The sequence below is a fragment of the Anas platyrhynchos genome, chromosome 1 (assembly GCF_047663525.1).
Source record: "Anas platyrhynchos isolate ZD024472 breed Pekin duck chromosome 1, IASCAAS_PekinDuck_T2T, whole genome shotgun sequence".
Taxonomy (NCBI): Eukaryota; Metazoa; Chordata; class Aves; order Anseriformes; family Anatidae; genus Anas; species Anas platyrhynchos.
In genome coordinates, this window is record NC_092587.1 from 203,710,825 (window position 1) to 203,729,824 (window position 19,000).

The 19,000-nt window shown below is 52.5% G+C and overlaps 1 protein-coding gene across 3 annotated transcripts in view; it reads left to right on the forward strand.

Annotated features, from left to right (window-relative positions):
- The first annotated feature begins 10,432 nt into the window (after positions 1–10,432).
- GAB2 (GRB2 associated binding protein 2) overlaps positions 10,433–19,000 on the forward strand; it is a 75,136-nt gene continuing 66,568 nt past the window's right edge. Inside the window, exon 1 of one of the 3 annotated variants that reach the window (XM_027466772.3) lies at positions 10,433–10,688. In XM_027466772.3, the coding sequence (XP_027322573.1) occupies positions 10,617–10,688 (72 nt within the window). In that variant the 5' untranslated portion in view covers positions 10,433–10,616. The remainder of the gene's footprint in view (positions 10,689–19,000) is intronic. The other 2 variants (XM_027466767.3, XR_003499980.3) reach the window with 2 other exon arrangements.

Here is a 19,000-nt window from a genome sequence, read left to right on the forward strand (position 1 = left end):
CTCTGCGTGGCTCCTTATTCTGGTGGAAAGCGTTTCCTCCAGCCTCTTCGGCTGATGTTTCCTTCTGCGTGGACCCGAATTGGTCACACAGCTTCTGCAGGAGGTACCTGCTTCGTGCATCCGAGCAAGCACACTTGCACAGCAGAAGGAAACGTTCGGTTAGACGAGAGCACGCTCATCCTCTGAAGCCAACCTGCAGTTTTCTGGCGGTTTGTTGTTGTTGCTTTGCTGTTTTGTTGTTGAGAAAATATCTGTTCATCGGGCCGAGCAGTTGTGTGTGTATTTTGGAACAAGCAACGCACGCTGCCAGCCCTTGCATATGTATGAAGTAATTGCTTATCACCCTAGGATCGGAACTCCTTGCAGTCTCTAATGGGTTTATGCTCTCAGCTTCCCTGCCAGGTAAAGAAATATTCATTTCTGTTTTGAAAACAGATTTCAGGGCAGATCAAGTGACTTGCCCAAGGCAACTGGAAACAAGTGGTTTATTTAGGACTCGAACTGAGGGTTTCCAGCATCCTTCTTCGCTTCTAAATTAGCAACCATCCAGCAACCGGTCATTTGCATAGTGCTTACTAGTGTGGAGCCCGAGACAGCTGCAGTAAAAACAATAGATATATAAAGAAGTAAAAGCAAGGTAACAGCCTTGCTGCTAATGAACCCCATGTAAATTGGCACGGGGAACGTGAAGTGGCTGCAGAACAGCCCCGAAGACTTTTCTTCCGAGTAGATGAAAGAGATTGCAAACCAGTTACCAAACAGCGTTGGGCTGGTAGCATCCTGGTCCCAGTTCTCTGCAGTGAGGCCGTGCAATACTGCACCTGCAGCATCTAAAAACACAAATTTATGTAACGGGGCACCTGCCGTGCTTCAGTTTGGTCCACGGCCGGGCCTCTTGTGTGTAATGATGGTGCAAACAAGATCACCTCGAGGTCATTGCTTTGGGCTGTTTGGTGCAGTCACTGCAGTATCCCTTGCACATCAAGATTGTTTTCTCTTTCGTCTGCTTGATTAGGCGGGTGTTAACCGTGCATTTGCTGCTTTGTGTTTCCTGGTACAGCCCAAGGTGGTAAGTCTGGTTCCGTGGAAGGGTTCGAGCACCTTTGAAACGGCTGAGAAGTTCATAAGACACTCGAGTATCTCTGTGCGTTTGAGCTATCTGCTATTTGAAGGCCACTCTGGGAAGTTGCAGGAGGTTTTTGGCCTCCCCGTGAAGGTGCAGGAGGTTGTTGGCCACGCCGTGAATCTGACAGGATCTCAGATCTGACGGGCCGGGTGGGGCTAAAGAGCAGCAGGTGAAAAACAAGGCGGAGAAGAGAAGACAATGGCAGGTGCCAAAAGCCGTGGGATGATGTGGAGTGAGTCACAAGTTACCGGGAAGGACGGCAGGAGCGTTTCAGGCAGGTTATCGAGGCCTTGCAAGAGCCGAGGGCTGGTGTGATCCACCCTCCATTCTTCACCTCGATAAGAGATTGTTGCAGGACAGAAGGAAAAGGTTGAACCTTTGAGCAGGTAGGTACATGAAGCAATGTCAGAGGGTTTGTTTCGTTTTGTTTTCCTGGTCGTAGCCATCGTAGGACAGCAGGTTGTGAAGCAAGAGGTGGCAAGGACACACTTCTTGGCGCGTTCCCCACTGTGTGTCCAAGCGGAGCAGCCTCCCTCGTCTTGTGCACGTACTTCTGCTTCATTCTGAGGTGCTGGGTTTGTTGGCAGGGCTGTCCTTAGGGGCGTTTTTCTCTGGGATTTCCATGTGGAATGCCATTTATTTCCTCTGAAGCTCCCGGCCCAGAATGAATTTCCTCTGGGACATGCAGGCAGGGAAGCACGCCGAGAGTTTCGTAGATTGAAGCCATTTCCTTGCTGCTTCTCTGCTTAGAGGCTGCACTCTGGCAAGAGTCGAAGCCAGATTAAAAACTGACACTTCTTGAAATAAAAAGCTGTCATTCTTTGCACCCAGGACTCATCCGTTAGCTGAACCCGCAGCGCAGTAGCTCACATTGGGGTGTTTTCAGCCCTGTAAGGGGTCATCTCTCGAGGCCAGGTAACCAGTACGATCTCTGCTAGCTGTTGGTAAGTAATTCTTGCAGTTTCAGTTCCTCAGCAGCCAGCGCTGCCTCTTTTCAGGGTTGTCCTCACTTGGAGTTTCAGAGGAAAGAATCGGCGTCATCGATGATTGTGTCTGCGTGTGAACGTTGAAAGGAAGACTTCTGGTTTTGCTCGCACGAACCTCAGATAATCCCTTTACTTCAGATTTTTATGATTTTTTTTACTTCAGATTTTCATGTGCAGGAAATAAGAAAATCATACCCAAAAACTGGTACCACGTCTCAGTCTTCCCAGGAGAGTGAACACGTGCTCCTTAGCTAGCAGCAGGGATTGCTGTTCTCCTTAGGATTTACGCTGAGTTACTGAGGCAGTGTGTGAATCTTGGGCTGCTGTATTAACTTAGACAGTCACAGAAATAAAGCTCTGTCCCTCAGCCAGATTTTCAGAGTCAGCAGGCCAGGCTGGCATAGGGTTTGTAGCTGCCTTAACTCCCTTCAAGCCCCCAGACAGGAGGGAGAAGCACCGAGGTGCCCAGCTCAGCGGTCCCCTTTCCACTTCATTCAACAGCGGCTGCAATTTACAGAGCATCACTCAAGGCAGTGCCAAGACTTAGATGGGAAAGCTAACGTACGGTTTTGTTTGCTGGACTAATATTGATTGTTTTGGAAGTAGCTTATAGGTGTGTTTGTCTTTCGGGGGAGAAAGGGACTAATTTGCCAAGAAACACTTTGGTCATTGTTCCCATTAAATGTGTGTATGGAGATAAATGAGGCTCTGCTGCTGCTGAAACCACTAACGCTTGCTGTTGCTGTTGTTTCAGCCTCTGTCTTATGTTAGGGAGAGCTGGGAGATGGGTCCAAAGGAGAAATAAGAAAGATTTTGTATAAAGATTGTCAAAGTCCTGATTTCCTCAGATCTAACCAAAGCTGGAGAAGCCACGAAAACTGGTCTCTGGGGTGAATTTATTGTTTTATCTTACAGTTTGTAGCCGAGCCGTGACCTTCAGAAGGATTGTAAAGTTTTATTTTATGATCCTGCTGGTAAAGAGACGCATGTAATTTACTGTATGGGTTCTTATAGACTTGGCTAACAAGAAGTTTGACCCCAAGTTCAAAGAAATTACAGCTCCCGTTGCTTTATTGCTGCCGTGACCTGGCTTCTTATCTGTCCTGCAGCTGGGTCTCAGTATTCGCCGCGCGAGATCAGGCAAAGATGCTGTGAAGGGAGAGCTTTGCCATGAAGGGCAGGAGTGGGGCAAGGCTGTGAGGCCGTTTGAAGGACTTAGACTAGCTCTGTCAGAAATTGTAGGCACGATTTTGGGTGAAACATGGGTGAAATGGCTTCAGGATCCTTATTGCTGACACTTCTGTGGGAAATCGAGGCATGGAGCAATTCAGCAGCTTCTCCAAGGTACGTGGCAGAACCATGGAATTGACCCAAATCCACTGAGTCCTTGTGCATTGCCTCCCCACAAGACTCCCCTCTGCCTTTGGGTGCACTGCCACACCAGAAGCCAGGCAGGATGTTTGCAGCCGATCCAATTTCAAACGCATTTTTGGCATTTCTAACATCCTAGACTGTGCTTCAGTGATTTTTATCTATCCCTCTACGTCCCGAGGCCTTTCAGATAGAGCAATACGGATTTCACAGTGCTGCTGTTTGTTTTTATTACTCTTGCAATTGATTTTTATTTTTTTTCCTGAATAATTTGAGGGAGCCAACAGAGCACATTTTTAATTTTCTCTGCAAAGCCTGCTCCTGCTTTTTGCTCTTCACCAGGAGCTGTTTATCTTTCTTACTGTCTTCAGCAGATTAATGTACTGACACTCGCGTGTGCTGTAGTAACGGAGGCCTCGGTTTTCAGCAGTAACGAACCATATGGGTTGCTGGCAAAAAAAAAAAGGCACAAATTGCTCCGAGGAACTCGCGGTGTGGTCTGGAAGGTAGCCTTGACAAACCACGTTCACACATTTCTATATTGGACACTCCTGTACAATCAGCCATGAATTCCAAGAGACGTTGCGTTTCCAGCCACGGGGGAAAATAATTTCATTTCACAGACGCAGTGGCGGTGCAATAGCAATTCTATGGAGTAATTCTTTAATTCCAGAGTGATTTTTGAGCATTAATTCAGTACTCTTCGTGGCCCTTTGAAGATCCCGGGCTCTAAATGCTTGGAGTTGTAATTAAGCCAGATTAAGCCACGTGAAGCAGGCGTGTGATGCATAATCTTTGAGATTCAGCTCTCCCATCTCCCGTGTGTCCTTCAGCTGTGCTGCTCTGCTGCTGGAAGCACGGCCGCAGACCTCCCACCCCAGACAACTCCAAGGCTTGCTGACCTCTCTGTGTCCGTGCAGCCATGAGAAAACCGATGCTCAAGGTGAGTGCAGGGACAGATGAAGAGATCTGCCAGAGCTTATAGAGGGAAGCAAAGGCAGAATTAGATTTTGAGGCTCCCCTGCCTGAGTCAAGCAGACATTTCTGCTGATGAGGCCTCGTTCTGCCGGGCTGGAGTCGCACGATGCCATCCCCGTGAAGCACTTGAAGTGACCTCTCCGGTTGTTTAATGTAAATAAACCACCACGTGCGTTGGGGCTTGCCCAGCAGCGTGCGGTGTGTCACAGAAGGGGCTCTGCACAGCAAAGTGCTTTCCCTATAAATAACCCCACGTGTTTGAACTCTGCCACTCACTCAACCCAAAGTACAACGCAAATGAAATCTGAGGGCTTGGCTTCTGCAGTGGCTGAAAAACGCTTTCATATTCCGTTTTTAATGGCGTTAATAAATTATTGTCATTTATGGTGATTTAGGAAGTATAGGATGCAAGCGTTGAACACATTTCATGAGCATATTTGTTACCGAACTTGACGGGTGATTGCCTGGCAGGATTACATTGCCGCCTCCTCGGAGCACGTGCAGCTTTTAGCAGTGCGTTACTCCCATCCCCGCCCGAGATCTGGTGCCATCTGGAGCAGTGCTGGTATGGAAACTGGAAGAAAGTTGGTGCTAACCCCTCAGAGATGCAACATTACGAAGCGTTCATTTCCCAGATCATTAGAAACTCGGAATAGCCATCTGGCCAGAACCAGAGATGCATACGCCTGCGTCTGCAGCCTACCAGCATTCAGCTGTGCGGGTCCCTGTTCCGTAGCGTTTGGGACTGGGAGCTGAAGATGTTGCTTTGCTTCTCGGAGAAGTCTCTTTGGTCTTTCTACGGTTTATCTGCAATTCAAAACTGAGCTGAGTTTTTAGGAGGCATCTATCTGACAACAGGCATTTAAGCCAGGAACATAATATGTTTCCTATGCCTCCAAATAGCCTCCAGTGCTGTGAAACCACAAGATCCTATCTCTTCCATGCGTTGTTCCCATGAATATTTTCACTGTTAAAAAAATACATTTTCACTGTTTAAAAAAGTACATTTTCACTGTTAAAAAAAAAGTACATTTCAGTCTCCATTTGTCTGGTCTCAGCATCGGTCAGGAGGATATCACTGGGTCTTAAATCCCAGCATCGGGGGGTCCACAGGGTCTTGAATTTTCAAAATTTGTCCTAAAGCCTGATAAGAACAGCCTTTCACACGCTGCCTGGGTAAGTTAACGCCAGTAAGAGCTGGAAGGTCTGAAAAGAAGGGCTTTATGCTGCTGGCTTAGTTACATTTGTCTTTCTCACCTATGGCTTGCTTGCAGTAGATCTGTGCATCTGCTACAGACACAGCATTCTCATCCTGTTAGTCCTTTCTCTTGGCTGGTGATGTACAGCAGAAAATGGGACCTGAGGGGCTCATTCACTCCTGCTCCTGGTCCGAGCTCCCCTCTCTGTACCAGAAGGATAATAAGATTTGTACACCTCAAAGCTCGTGCACATCTTAGATCTGTGCTCCAGTATTTTTAGCCCTAAGCTGTGCGTGGTCTCCAACTGTAAACAAACAGAGATACATAGAGCAGATCATTTACACTTTCTAGGAGAGGCCTGAATGTAATATGACAGCAACGACTTCCTTCTCCTAATAGCATTTTGAGTTCATTACGGTGACTGTGCAGCGCGAGCTCATATCCTGGAGGGGTGCCGCTGGAAGGAGGAGCAGGGGGAAAGCATCTGGTTTTATTCTGGCTTCTGTTTTGCCCAGCAAATATAATGGCACATGACCGCTGAGCCGACAGTAATCCGGTTACAAAAGTCTTCAGAGTTACTGCACCAACCAAATTAAACTCGATTACAGCCAATTATGCTGAAAAGCCAGACAACAGCTCTTAGCTTGGGGTGAAGTAACTTCTTGCGATCGCATGCGGGGAGGCCTCGCGGGGTGTCAGGAGGATAATTGCTCGTTTGCTCTACCACAGAGCACCATCTGCTCTGGAAGTAATGCCGAAGGATGTCAGAGGATACCAGGCTCGGGTAAACAGGCAGGGGAGCCGGGCAAAGACTTCTCCCTGCTCCTTTTATTGTGATTTGTTTTACAGTTGCTTGCCCTGGTCCCGGCTGCGGTCAAAGCATCCCAGAAGGATGGACCAGGCATGAAGAACTTCTGTCTGAGCCCAGATTTTGGAAGAATTTCAGTTGTGTTTTGTCCCAGCTCAGCTCCCTGCGAAATTATTTCAAACGGTCTGGTTTAGTGTGGGAAGCAGGACTGGGCTTTAGCTTGGATCCTGGCTCCCAAGCAGCAAAACCCGTGTCATTATCTTAAAATGCAAGGACTGGAAGCGTCCCCTGGCTGCATCCAGACAAAAATTCAGCACCAAAGAGGAGCCCCAGCCCCTCTGGGCAGCCTGTTAAATCCCATCCCATTGTTTTCCCATCACTGCAGGACCATCAATTTCCAGGCTGTGCGTGCATCTCCAGCACTGCTGCCCCCCGAGTCGTCTCTTTCCCTTTTTTGAGTCTCTGCAAAGGCATCAGAGCTCTGGTGCCCCTGTCTTTGCCAGAACACCACGGTGAAGATGCTTCAAACTGCCTCGTTAGCTGATCAGCGCATCCTGTGCTAATATTCCCCCTGCTCAGGGAAAGCAGCCAGAGCTGCTGGAGCTGCTGTCTATCGACAAAGGCAAGGACTGGCTTGGGGTTTGGCTTCACCCGCTGGCTGTTCTGGGGGGCTCGCCGTGCCCTTTTACGCAGGGTAGAAAGCTTGAAAAGGCTCCAATCCTTCTTGAAAGAGAAGAATGTTTTTTATTTTTTTCCCTAACCTTGACAAATTTGGATGACATGAAAGGCACCGCTGCCAGCCAGCCCTGCTGCAGGAGCTGTGTGGTGAAGATAAAGTCAGGTCGCGGCGTGGAGCTGCATCTCAAGAGCCCGAGCGTGCGCTCGGAATGGCAAAGCAGGCGTGCAGCACCCGGCAGCACGGCGCATTTTCAGAGCCTCTTTCCCCGCAGCCTCTTTCAGTTTATTTTAACCCCCGAGTAGGGCATTTCCTAGGGATCAGAGCCTGGCTGGGGTAAGTAGCCCAAAGCATTCCGCCAGCTGGGCCCCTAATCCCCAGGAAATGCCCCGTCGTCTCCATCCTGCCTCCCCAGCAAGCCGCTGCGAGGTTGGACGCGCTCTTCTTGCAGCTTTTCCTTGGGCCAGCAGATGGCACAGCTCGGTTAAAGAAACCGGGAGGCGGCAGGGGACGCGGTGGGCACTGCGGTTCGCCAGAAGTTGGGGTTTTTTCACACGTGGATCTCAGTTTCAGCCGAGAACGGGGAAGGCTGGTGAAGGCTGTGATTAAAATCCCCCTCCCCGGAGGTTTCTGCAGGAGGAAGGGCAGCTCCTTCCCAGGCATCCCAGCACACCAAACGCGGGATTTGTCTCAGAACCCCATAGGAACGTGATTTCTTACACCCACCTCTCAATTCCTCCCTTTTTTTTTGGTTTGCTCTGACTCCGGTTTGCTCCAGAGCAAATACTGCGTCGGGGGCAAGATTTGTATTCCTGGCAAAATGCTTTCAGTGGCACCGGTGCTATAGCACGACATGCATTGGGTCACGAGGAATCTGGCCGCCTGATGCCAGGTTTTACTCGCTGGCCCCGCTCTGAGCGCTGCCGTGGCGGGGTTTAGGCGTGCACGTTCAGGCAGAGCACCTTTGTTGCGAGCGATTTTTCTGCACGGAGCTTCTGTCTCACAGCCGAGCTGGCAGCGTGCTTACAGGTGCACAAATCGCAACCCGTTTCCCATCCAAAAGCCTGCTGGGGAGCTGCGTGCGGCAGGCTTTTAGGGTAGGCATCAGCAGAGGCGTGAAAAAAAGAATTCCTGGGGATGCTTCGTGTTTTGGACACCAGTCAAATATGATCGGGTGATATAAGCAAGTCAGGAGCTGGGCACCAGGACATGGGATGAGTAGAGAGAAAGGAGAGGACAGGGAGCAGGGTCATATCCCCAAGGCTGTGCAGAATAACTCATACCAATTCACCCCGATGCTCATTAAGGAGCATCGCTTTAAAGAGCCATGGCCCCAGTGAAGCATTTTGGCCCTGCGTGGGGAAAGTTGTTAACATAAAAATGCAGACGGGGTTCTCCGCAACTGGTTTTCAAATTGATACCACTTTGCATCTGTGTCAGTGCGAGCAAATTCCTAGCCCGTGAATCATTAATGGGCAGCGCAGAGTGGCTTTGCACGATACCTGCCTATTAATCACGATTGTCCGCTCTCAATTAGGTCTCTGTAAACTCCCGGGGGGTCTCCAGCCTCCCTGGAGGAGTGCTGGGTTTTGGGAAGGTTTCTGAAGGTGGGATCAGAGCACGGGGTCACCCCATTTACCCCGTGGATGGCTCCTGCACACGGAGTGAGGCACAGCTGGGGTGTGCGGGCACAGCTGGCACCTGCAGGAATGGGATCAAGGAAAAGGTCTGAAACTCCTCTTTTTTTTCTTTTAACCTGGCAAAAAAAATAAAAATAAAAATGAAGCCTACAAAAATACATCCCTCACAAATTACATCCTCGTTCCTCAAGGGGTTATTCCCCTCCGGTGTATATTCGCAAAGCTGATAAACAACGTATGGCCTAAGTGCCGTGTCCCCAGCTTGCACAAAGGTGCCATCCCTCCCTCCCAGAGGCACCGCGAGCTGTAATTACTGCTCGTGACGCAAGATCCCCGCTCGAGCAGCCTCATATATTGGTTTTTGTCCCAGGCTGGAGCTGTTATTGCAGCAGGGACACGCCAGGAGAGACCGTCCCTGCCCACGGAGGTTGGAGCGGCAGGGAGGGAAATCGAGGCAGGGAGCGATGACTGAATGTGCCCCAGCAGGTTTGGGGCAGAGCCGTCGGAGAGAGGCAGGTCTGGGAAATCCATCCCCAGTTTGTATTTCCTTAAAATAAAAAAAAAAAAAAACACTGCCACAAAACAGGTGCAGTGCGAAAGGGACTCAGCACAGAACAACTTTTCCCACTGCCATGCCCAGGGGTTTATGTTTAAGGATGGAGCAAAAGGAGGGTTAGAGGGCTGTAAAGGGTCATAGTACCTTGGATGAAGTGGGTGCTGCTCCATTACTGACAACAAGAAAAAAATAAAAAATGAGGCTTTTATTGCTTCCCCTCAATTATTATTATTATTTACCTCAGGGCAGGGGGGGATTTTGCTGCAACCCGCTGCCATGGTTTATTGGTTTGGTTTGCCTTCATGTTTTTTGGTTTTTTTTTTTTTTTTTTTTTTTTTATTGTTTATTTTCATGTTGGTTTGATGGTTTTTTGTTGTTGATGTTCTTGTTTTGGGGGTTGGGTTTTTGGTTTGGTTTTGGGGCTTTTTTTTGGTCATTTTTTCCCCTTTATTACCCCTCTGACCCCCTCATCTCCCCGACGGGACCCTGAGCTCAGCCGGGCACCTTGTTGATTTCCATGTTGGTTTTATGTTATTTTGATGCTGTCGATGCTCATGTTGGTTTGGATTTTGCTTTTTGGGGTTTGATTTTGGCTTTGGGGGGGATTTTTGGTCTTTTTTTTTCCCCTTTGCTACCCCTCTGACCCCCTCATCTCCCCCACTGGGCCCTGAGCTCAGCCAGGCACCTCTCTCTGAGGGGGGTCTTTCTGCTTCCAAACCTGCCAAACCCTTGTGAAAACCTCTCTGGGGGGGCTTTCTGCTTCCAAACCTTCAAATTAGGGGGGTTTAGTGCAAAATCTGAGGGGCAAAATTAAGGGGTGGGGGGTGTAAAACCGAGGGGGGGGTGGCGCGGGGCCCGGAAAGTTTCCACCTCGGGCTCCGTGAGGGCAGGGCCGGGCTGAGGCAACTCCTGTGGGGTCGGGGCAAACCCTGTGGGGTCGGGCAAGCCTTGTGGGGTCGGGGAGCTGCCGAGGGGGATTTAGGGCACCCTTTTGCCTCAGGGAGGGGTGGTTTTGTGTCTTTAAAGCCGGCCGGGAGGCGGGGAGAGCCGGGCCGGGAGGCGGTTTCCTGCTTCCCCGCCCGCAGCCGCGGCTGGAAGCTGAGGGAGGGAGAGAGACAGAGAGAAGGGGGGGGGGGGGGAGGCGCTCGTTGTGTGTGTGCCCCCCCTTCCCCAGTCCCTCCCTCTTCATCTCCATCCCTCCTCCTCGTCCTCCTCCTCCTCGTCCTTCATCCTCCTCCTGCTCGGGGCCGGGGAGGCAGCGGCCGGCTGGGTGGCGATGAGCGGGGGCGAGGTGGTGTGCGCCGGCTGGCTCCGCAAGTCGCCGCCGGAGAAGAAGTTGAGGCGATACGTGAGTGGCTTTTGGGGTCGGGGGGGGGACCTTTTTGGGATGGGGGGAGACCCTTCAGGACAGCCCCTTTGGGATAGGGGAGGCCCTTTTGGGACAGCCCCCCCCCTTCCCCTTTCCATGCCCGGGTGCACCTGCTGCTGGGGGGACTCGGCTCAGCCCCGCTGTGGGGGCACCCAGGGGTGTCAGCGACCCTAAAGGGTTTTTTTTGGGGTGCCTTCGGTCCTGGGGGGAAAGGTAAAGCGTCTGGGGATCCCTCCCCACACCGTATAATGTCTGCTTCCCCCTCCCCGCCCGCCGATCCTATTAATGGGGCAACGTCCAAGCAGCCCCATCGTCACCCCTCGGGTCCCGAGCGGGATCAAACGCCTGTGAGGAAGTTGTAAAAGAAAAAGGGTCCAAACGCCAGCCCCGGCACCGTCCCCGCTGTCTGAGGAAAGCCTTTCCTCCTCCCCACGGGCTCGCCGGGAGCCTGGCCCCAAAGAGCTGCCACCCCATGACTCGGCACATCGCGTCCCAATGGGGTCGTCCAGCTGGATGCTCCCCCATCCTTAGGGGTCTCCATCCTAATCATCCTTTCTGATGTTTTTTTGGGGATCGGTGGGCGTCTCTAAACCTGTTTCATGGACTGGGGTAGGGTCGGGGGGGTGGCTGTGGTTTGGGGTTACGATAACACAAAATGGGGGTGGCCCTATAGCCACGAGGGGTGCCATCCCCTTCGGATGCCTCCAGCCCTACAGCTGCGTGCCCTGTCCCCTTGGAGGCAGGACAGGGTCGCTGTGAGGCTGCGGATCTGGGAGGGGCTCCGGCCCCAAAATATCCCAAGACAAAGGTGAAAGCGTCCGGTTTTTTTGTAGGGGAAAACATCCAAACCCTGCCGTGGGCTCGCCGGGCGGCGGACGGGCTGAGCCGCGGAGGATGCTTTTAGCTTAATGGAGCAAAGCGCCTTCCTCCCGCAGAAATCAGCTTAATTGCTTGTCCTGAGTCACCGGCGGCCTTAACTCATCAAACATCATTAGCTCCCCGGCACCTGCCCCGTAAAAGGGTGCTCCCGTCGGGGCTTCACCCACCTCGTGCTCCGGCATTCCTGCGGGAGCTGAATCCACGCCGCCGGTGAGGGCTAATTAGCCACGGGCATAATTAGCCACGGGCATAAGGCTGCTTTTCATCCGGCTGCAGCCCCAAGAGCCTCGTGAGCCACCTGTGTTGTCAAAACATCCTTAGTTCCCCTCCCTCCCTCCCTGGATGGAGGAAACGTGGCCACGATGCGCCCGGCCAGCCCACGCAGCGCACACGGGGCAGGAAGCTTGGCAGATGGACCTCAGGGGGATCTCTGCTCCTCCTAGAGACAGGATGAAGGGGAACGGGCTAAAATTGCACCAGGGGAGGTTTAGGTTGGATATTAGGCAGAAATTCTTCAGCAAAAGGGTCGTGAGGCATCGGGATGGGGAGGTGGTGGAGTCACCATCCCTGGAGGGCTTCAAAAGACTTTTCGGCGTAGAGCTGAGGGACGTGGTTTAGGGGAGGACTGGTTGGTGTTAGGTCAGAGGTTGGACTGGCTGATCGTGGAGGTCTCTCCCAACCTCACCGATTCTGTGATCTGCCCCAAAACCACGTGGGCACGTTTGGGTTTCCACCCTCAAAAGGCCGCCACGGCGTTGCGCCGGCTTTTGTAGGGCTTCACCAGGAAGGCTTCGCCTCTCGCCTCGTGCCTTTGGTTTATATTCCGCTCGGAGACCTCAAAGGAGGAATCTCGAGCTGCAGGATGCTGCTAATTGGGTTTGAAGTTCCTGCTCCGGCTGCGTTGACACGGGGAAGATGATGGATTTATTTTTATTATTTATTTTTTTTCTGACAAGCTGTGCGTGTCCGCGCATGGGCGTGGGGCTGAAACTGCCCTTGGAAGCGCTGTGCTTTTGCAAGCCCGGCTTTGTTTTGCTTTTACTTCTCAAGGAGATCTTTGGCAAGAGGGGAAGGTGCTGGCTTTTCTTCCTCACATCCACACGGGCAGCTCCCCCGCACCCGCTGCGGGGCCTGCTCGGGCTGCCCGTGCTGTGTGTGATGCTGCGGGATCGGGATTTTCTCTCCCGTTGGGTTCCCCCAAGCCAAGCACGAGCTCTTCCAGCCTCAGATCATTCCTGCCTCTTTTCTGCCTTGCTATGAACCCGGTCTTGGGACCTATGGTCTTGGGACCACAGTTGGTAAGGCTCGGATGAGCCCAACAGATGTCACCCTGGTGCTGGTAGGGAAAGCCAAGCAGATGTTTGAAGGTCAAAAGCAGTGGAGACACCAAAATGCCAACTTCTGCTCGGGATGCAGAAAAAGTAATGAAAATTCAGGTCCCTAAACAACCCCCTTGGCTTTGGTTGTGGGACCCATGAGCCTAGACCAGTGCGTGTTGTGCCGCCCTGTGCTCACCCACCACCTCCTGGTGCTCTCCTGCCGGTTGTGTCTGTCTGTCTGAGACCAATTTGGGGTCAGGGAGGGGCTCTCTGGTAGAAAAACAACGTAAAAAATAACTTCTGTGGTTGTGGAGGGGCTCGTGGCCTCTTGTCATCACATCACCGCGCTTCGCCTGGGTGTTTGAGTACCCCCAAATCATTGAATTTTCTGCTTGGCCAAGATGTGCAGCTGCAATTCTGCCCGAACCAAACCCTTCTGGTCCTGCACTGGTTTTACAATCCCTTAGTGCTTCCCCTCAACTGGTTTAACTGGGGGGAAGGTTTGGCTGTGTGCAGCAGCGGTCGTCTTCCATCAGACAGGAGCAGCTTGCGCCAGGTCAGAGGGTTTGAGAGGTTAAAGGGGCTGATCTGAGATCCTGCCACCCTTTTCCTCGGGTAAATCCCTGCAGAAAGGCTTCTTCTGGCCCCTGAAGGATCCTCGATGTCCCTCCTTTAGGGCATCCTCGCTGGGTGAGGACATGGGATGGGGGCAGAAGTGGGACCAGCAGTGCGGGGACATCCCGGGCTGCCCGAATGCTTGGCCAACGAGTGCTGAGCTGGAGCTGCAGCCAGGGAGGGGAGCATTGGGAAAAGCTGCGAGGGGAGAGGTTTTGAAGCCCTCTGACCCAGCACGGAGCAGAAGTTTCGACAGCCCTGAGCTGGGCGGCGTGGTGCCTTGTTCCAGCTGTCAAACCACCCCGTCTTCAGCCCTGTGATTCAAAAGGAGCAGCGGGCGTACTTTTAGCCCCGTCCCTGTGATTCAGAGGAGGGCAGAGCCTCGCTGTGCCGCAGGAGGGCTTTTGCAGGTCAGAGGGTTGCCTTTTTTTTTTTTTTATTCCCAGCTCCCGCGGCACCACCTCTCTGCATCCTGAGCGCTTGCAGCTACTCGCAGGGCAGATCGGGGCACGGTGCAGCGAGGCAAGGGGCAACCAGCACAAAGCAGCGCTGGAGATTCAGGTCTGAGGGTTTTGGGGGAAAATTCTCCACTCTGAGGGTCCTGGATTCCCACAACACCCGTTTTTGGAGATTTTTCAAGTGCTGGCTGGAGAAAAAGCCAGCGGGGGGGGGGTTCCCCGGTGGAGGCAAGGTGCTCTGGTGGCGTGCAGGGAGTGGAAGCGCTGCGTTTGCCTCCTGGCACCTCCACCGAATCCCCAGCTGTCTGTCATGACTATGTCACGACTTTCCGAGCCGCCCGATGCTCCTAGCGAAGTCTGAAGACTGATGGTGGCAGAAAACAGGACGGGAGTGCAGAAACAAACAGCACTTGAGGAGAGCGCAGCAGGAAGCTGGCTTCGTTTCGTCTTGGAACAGAGCAGAAGCGATACTGAAACCTACTGGAACCCTTTTTTTTTTTGTGTGTGTGTGTTTCCTTTTTCTTTTGGAGAGTGTCAGATGCGAGAGGTGATGTAATAGTGTTTACCAGACCGGAGCACATCATTTATGGCAGTGACTCAAAGGCAGAGCGCTCATTATTTCTCTGGATGACAGCAGCAGCTGAGGAAACCGGGGCTTGGGCTCGCTGCGCGTGGCGTTGGGCGTTCAGCGAGGCCGCATCTGCCCCGAGGGGTCCGCTTGGGGTGGGGAAACTGAGGCAGGGAGCGAGGCAGTGGTTTGGCTGCACTCGTGTTTGGGGTCATCCCGCAGCTAGGAACTGGGTTTTAGGGCATCTTCCTGAGATCCTGCTGCCCTGTCGCAGTGCCTCTGCGGCTTTTGTGCGTCTCTGTATGGAGAAGAGGGAGAAGCGAGGATGAGAGACCTGGATTTACTGCAGGGTGAGCATCCAGGGAGGCTCCCAAAGCTGCCAAGCATCCCCTAAAAAAAGCTCCTGGAGCATCCTACACCTCTTCTATGAGTCCCTGAGCAGCACCATGCTGCGGCCCTTCTCTTATTCCAAATTAGCAAGCAAAAATGGAAAAGGTGTGGGTGGCAGGGAGGGGCCCGAGAGCTGGAGGAGCACCCAGGGCATGAGCACGCCTCGAGGCAGCCACGCCGGCACCTGAAGGTCAAGGAGGAATTCCACTTTGAATGTCCGAAGAGGAATTCCCCAAGGTCAGCCTGGTTTGTGTGGCCGTGCCTCTGTCACCCATCACGGCTGGCCAGGCAGCGACTGAAATGTTGCAAGAAAAAAAAAAAGGCTCTGGTCTTTCCTTCTCCTGGCCTCTGAGGGTTCAAATCCTGCATGCTCAGCCTCTGTTTTTCCCCTGAACCATTCACACAAATCCCTTCTGCTCGGCCTTTCAGTCGTCTTTTTATTTCCACTGCTTCCCAGCACCCTTTTGCGGCACCTGAAATATTTCCACTGTGCCTCCCAGGTGACTCCGGGATGCCCTCCTGACAGCATCCCGGCGCTCGCTGTGCGCCTCGTTCCACTTCAACCCAGTCTTTTCCAGAGGCGTTTGCTTTGGAAGGCAATTCAGACATCTCCTTGGTGGCGTTCCAGCTCCTGCGTCCATATGGCGAGCTGGAAATAACAGCGGAGGAGAAGATTTGTGCTCTCTGAGCCCGCAGATCCGGGCTGCTGAACTCCAGCTGCTGCCCCACACCTGCCTCTCCCTTGCCAAACCTGGCCCAGCGCCCCTATTTAGGGCACCTCACACCCAAATCCCTCTTCCGTACGGCCCGTGGGCTTGCGAGCCATCCAGCACGGGCAGGGGCAGACCTAACAAACACCCGATTCCAGCGTAATTATGGCAAAAAATAGCCACCCCGCTTCGTGCCATCCACCCCGCACACAGCTCCTTTGATTCCGGGTCTTGTGCAGCTCTCTGTGTCGCTCCCAAAAAAACCCCTCCAGATAGGAAGCTCCCGGGAAATAAATGAAAATTAAAAAAAAAAAAAGGTTTTTGCTTTGATAGAAGAAGAATCGAGGGCTTGAGGCTCGCCTTCTGCCTTTCCTGCCCCCATCAAGGCAGAGCGGAGTTTCCACAGGGCGAGGGGGGGAATAGAAGGGCTCATTGTTTTGGGGTCAGGGCGCGGGGCTGGGGTGGCAGGAGCCCATCCCTACCTCCAGCACGGCCATAGATCAGCTGCAGCGGCAGACAGGGAGCGGCCTGTGATTGCTGCTGGCAAAAAAAAAAAAAAAAAAAAAAAAAAAGCCGTGGGGGAGAAATAAAATTAAGAAAATTAAGAAAAAAAAGAAGTAGAAGGGATGGGGGGAGCACGGGGAGCGCCTGATTTGGGGTTTTCTGGCTGCAGCAAGGAGGTGGAGGTGCTGTCAAGTGATGTGGGGTGATCCCAGGAGGAGGTTGGAGGTTATGGGGTGAGGTTGGAGCCCGGAAAAGGGGAGCTGAGGTTTGAGGCCATGCACAGAGAGAGGCTGGCCGGCGCGGGGAGCGTTTCTGCCAGCAATCGGGCCGTGATCCCATAGAAATGTGCGTGGGTGGACCCCTGACACCGGAGCCTTCGGAGAAGGGCGACGAGAGCGACGAGGAGCCTGGGAAAGCTGCACGGGACAGGGCTCCCAAACGCCGAGGGACGGCCACTTTCTTGAATTTACACCTCGTAAAGGGGGTGAGATGTGAGCGATGCGACTATCTGCCACGGCAGGGGCTGATTTTGGGAAGAAAACACCGAAAAGGAGCAAATTTGGTGAGCTGAGCTTTCAACCAGGCGAGGCCGGGTTTCTCCTGGTGGTGGATTTATCTCCACCAGCGTTTTGGAGAGGTCCCACCTCACGTGGATCCAGCAGAGCCGCTCCCAGCTCCTGAATTCTCCCCCCCTCATCAAAACCAAACCCAGAATTTCAGATTTCAGCATTGCACGTCCCAGCTCAGCCAAGGATTGGGGTTGGGTTGGGCACCCAACGGGTTTCTGAAGGAGGTTTCACCTTCGTGCCGCCAGGTTGCTCTTTGCTGTCCCTGGAAATGGGAAATAAAATCATAGAAATGGAAACGTTTGGGCATTAATCAGGTCTTTAAGGCTCTGCAACAAGTCCCTCATGGAGCTGGGAGCCAGCCACCAGCATCCTTTGATCCCATCTCCTCCTTGGGTTTCCTACTCAAGGTGTTTCTTAGGGTTTTTTTAGCCTGGAAGTCACCGGGACAAGGCGAGGAGGGAACTCAGCCTGCTCAACAACTCAGCCCCGCTGCCAGACAAACGGAAAGTCCATCAGACATGGGAAAGGAGGGGGAAAACCGAGCCCGTAGGCTCCTCAGGGTCTTGCCAGCAGGTTTGTGAGCACAAATCTGAACATTTCCTCCCATTTCGGGGCATTTACTCCCATTTCGGTGCACCCCTCTGTGCCGGGAGATGATCTCGGTTGGGTAGCAAGACAAAATCTCACCCTGTTTTGGAAGTGGCTGGGGCTGAAACGCGGTGCAACAGCAACCCGTGCGATTTGGTACGGCGAGCCGGGAATTTACAGCGCTGTTTTGGCCATCAGAGCATCAGCGAGAGGCTGTTAAGGTAATTTAGGGGAGGTCTGTGGTTGTAAATACATTTCCATCGTGACTAAGGCTTCTAATAGAGATTAAATTCAGCCGAAGGAGGGTTTAGGATGATTTTCTTCCTTGCATACTCCCCGGTGTTTCTGTTTTGACGTATTAATCTTAAGGAACGAGCTGCAGGACGGCTATTAAATGTTTTTTTTTAAGTTATAAAAGAGGAGTTGTAAAAGGGGGGAAAAATGGATGGTGCAATTAACGTCAGGAAATGCAATTCTTCAGCAGCGTGGCTCCGCGATGTCCGACTGCCACGCTGATACTACAGGTGTGCCGAGCTTTTTTGCACATTTTTTGTCATATCCATGTGTTTTTTTTTAATGTATTTTTGGGGTGAAGTGGACAATAGTTTTCTCCATCCACCTTGGCCTCGTGCGGTGTGAGTAGTGCAGAATTAAGAGCTGCTATCTGAAATTTGAAGGCAAGTGTATCCAAGGGCCAATGTGCCCACGTCTCAGGACCTCACCCCTGGGTTTCCAACCCTGTCCCTCAGCCTAAAAACACCTCCCTGCCGGCACCGAGAAGCTGTCGGGGTGAGAAGCGATTTGGCCCTCTGTGGGAACGTCTCGGCCCGTCTCCATCGGAGTAACGAGGACGAGAAGTTTGAAGGCTCGGCTTGGCCGGCTCTCCAAAATAAGCTCTCCCTGGAGATCGCTCCTACTTCCTGCCAGGCATCTCTTGGAGCCCCAGAGCACTCAGGAATGCAAAGGAGTAGAGGAAATCAGTTGGATTTGTCAAATTTCAGAAGGAAAAAAAAAAAACAAAAGCGTTGGGGCTGAGCTTTGGGAAGCATTCCCTCGCCACCCCTCCCATGTCGCAAGGCACCTGAGCCAAGCCCTCGCTTCGGCTCCGTCTTCATACCCTCGGAGGGGGGTAGATGTTGCATTAAAAAAATAAATTTTGGTTATCTCGTTAGGTTGGGAGGTGTCAGACAGGGCCGAGGAAAAGCTGGTCCCATCTGGTGGATCCTCCAAGGTCGTCATCAGGAGTTTTACCTCCCCACCTCTTCCCGTTTCACTTCGGTCTTCCATTCTCCTTTCGATCCTTAACATTTAAGGCTTGTCAGCAGGAATCTGCTTTTCCCAGCGTGGATCTTGTTGCATTTGCTTGCTGAGGAACCTCTTCTACGAGTCCTTGGCCATCCATCCCCGTGCTGCAGAGTCTCCCAGCAACCCAGCCTGAATCCCGGCCTCGAAGCACAGCTGTGCAGTGAGGAGCAAGCCCTGTTCCAAGCAGGAATCCACAAAAAAAAAACAAGTCCAAGATATAAAAAGCTGCATTATTAACCTGACTCGACACGCGGCCAGCCTGGGCTCAGCAAGCTGGAAAAAATCTCCATTCCCAAACGGGCTGATTCGGGATTGAAGCATGAAGCTTTGCCCTCTGTCCCCGAGCTTTCGGGCTTCCACGGGGGTTACAGGGACGGTGCAGACGG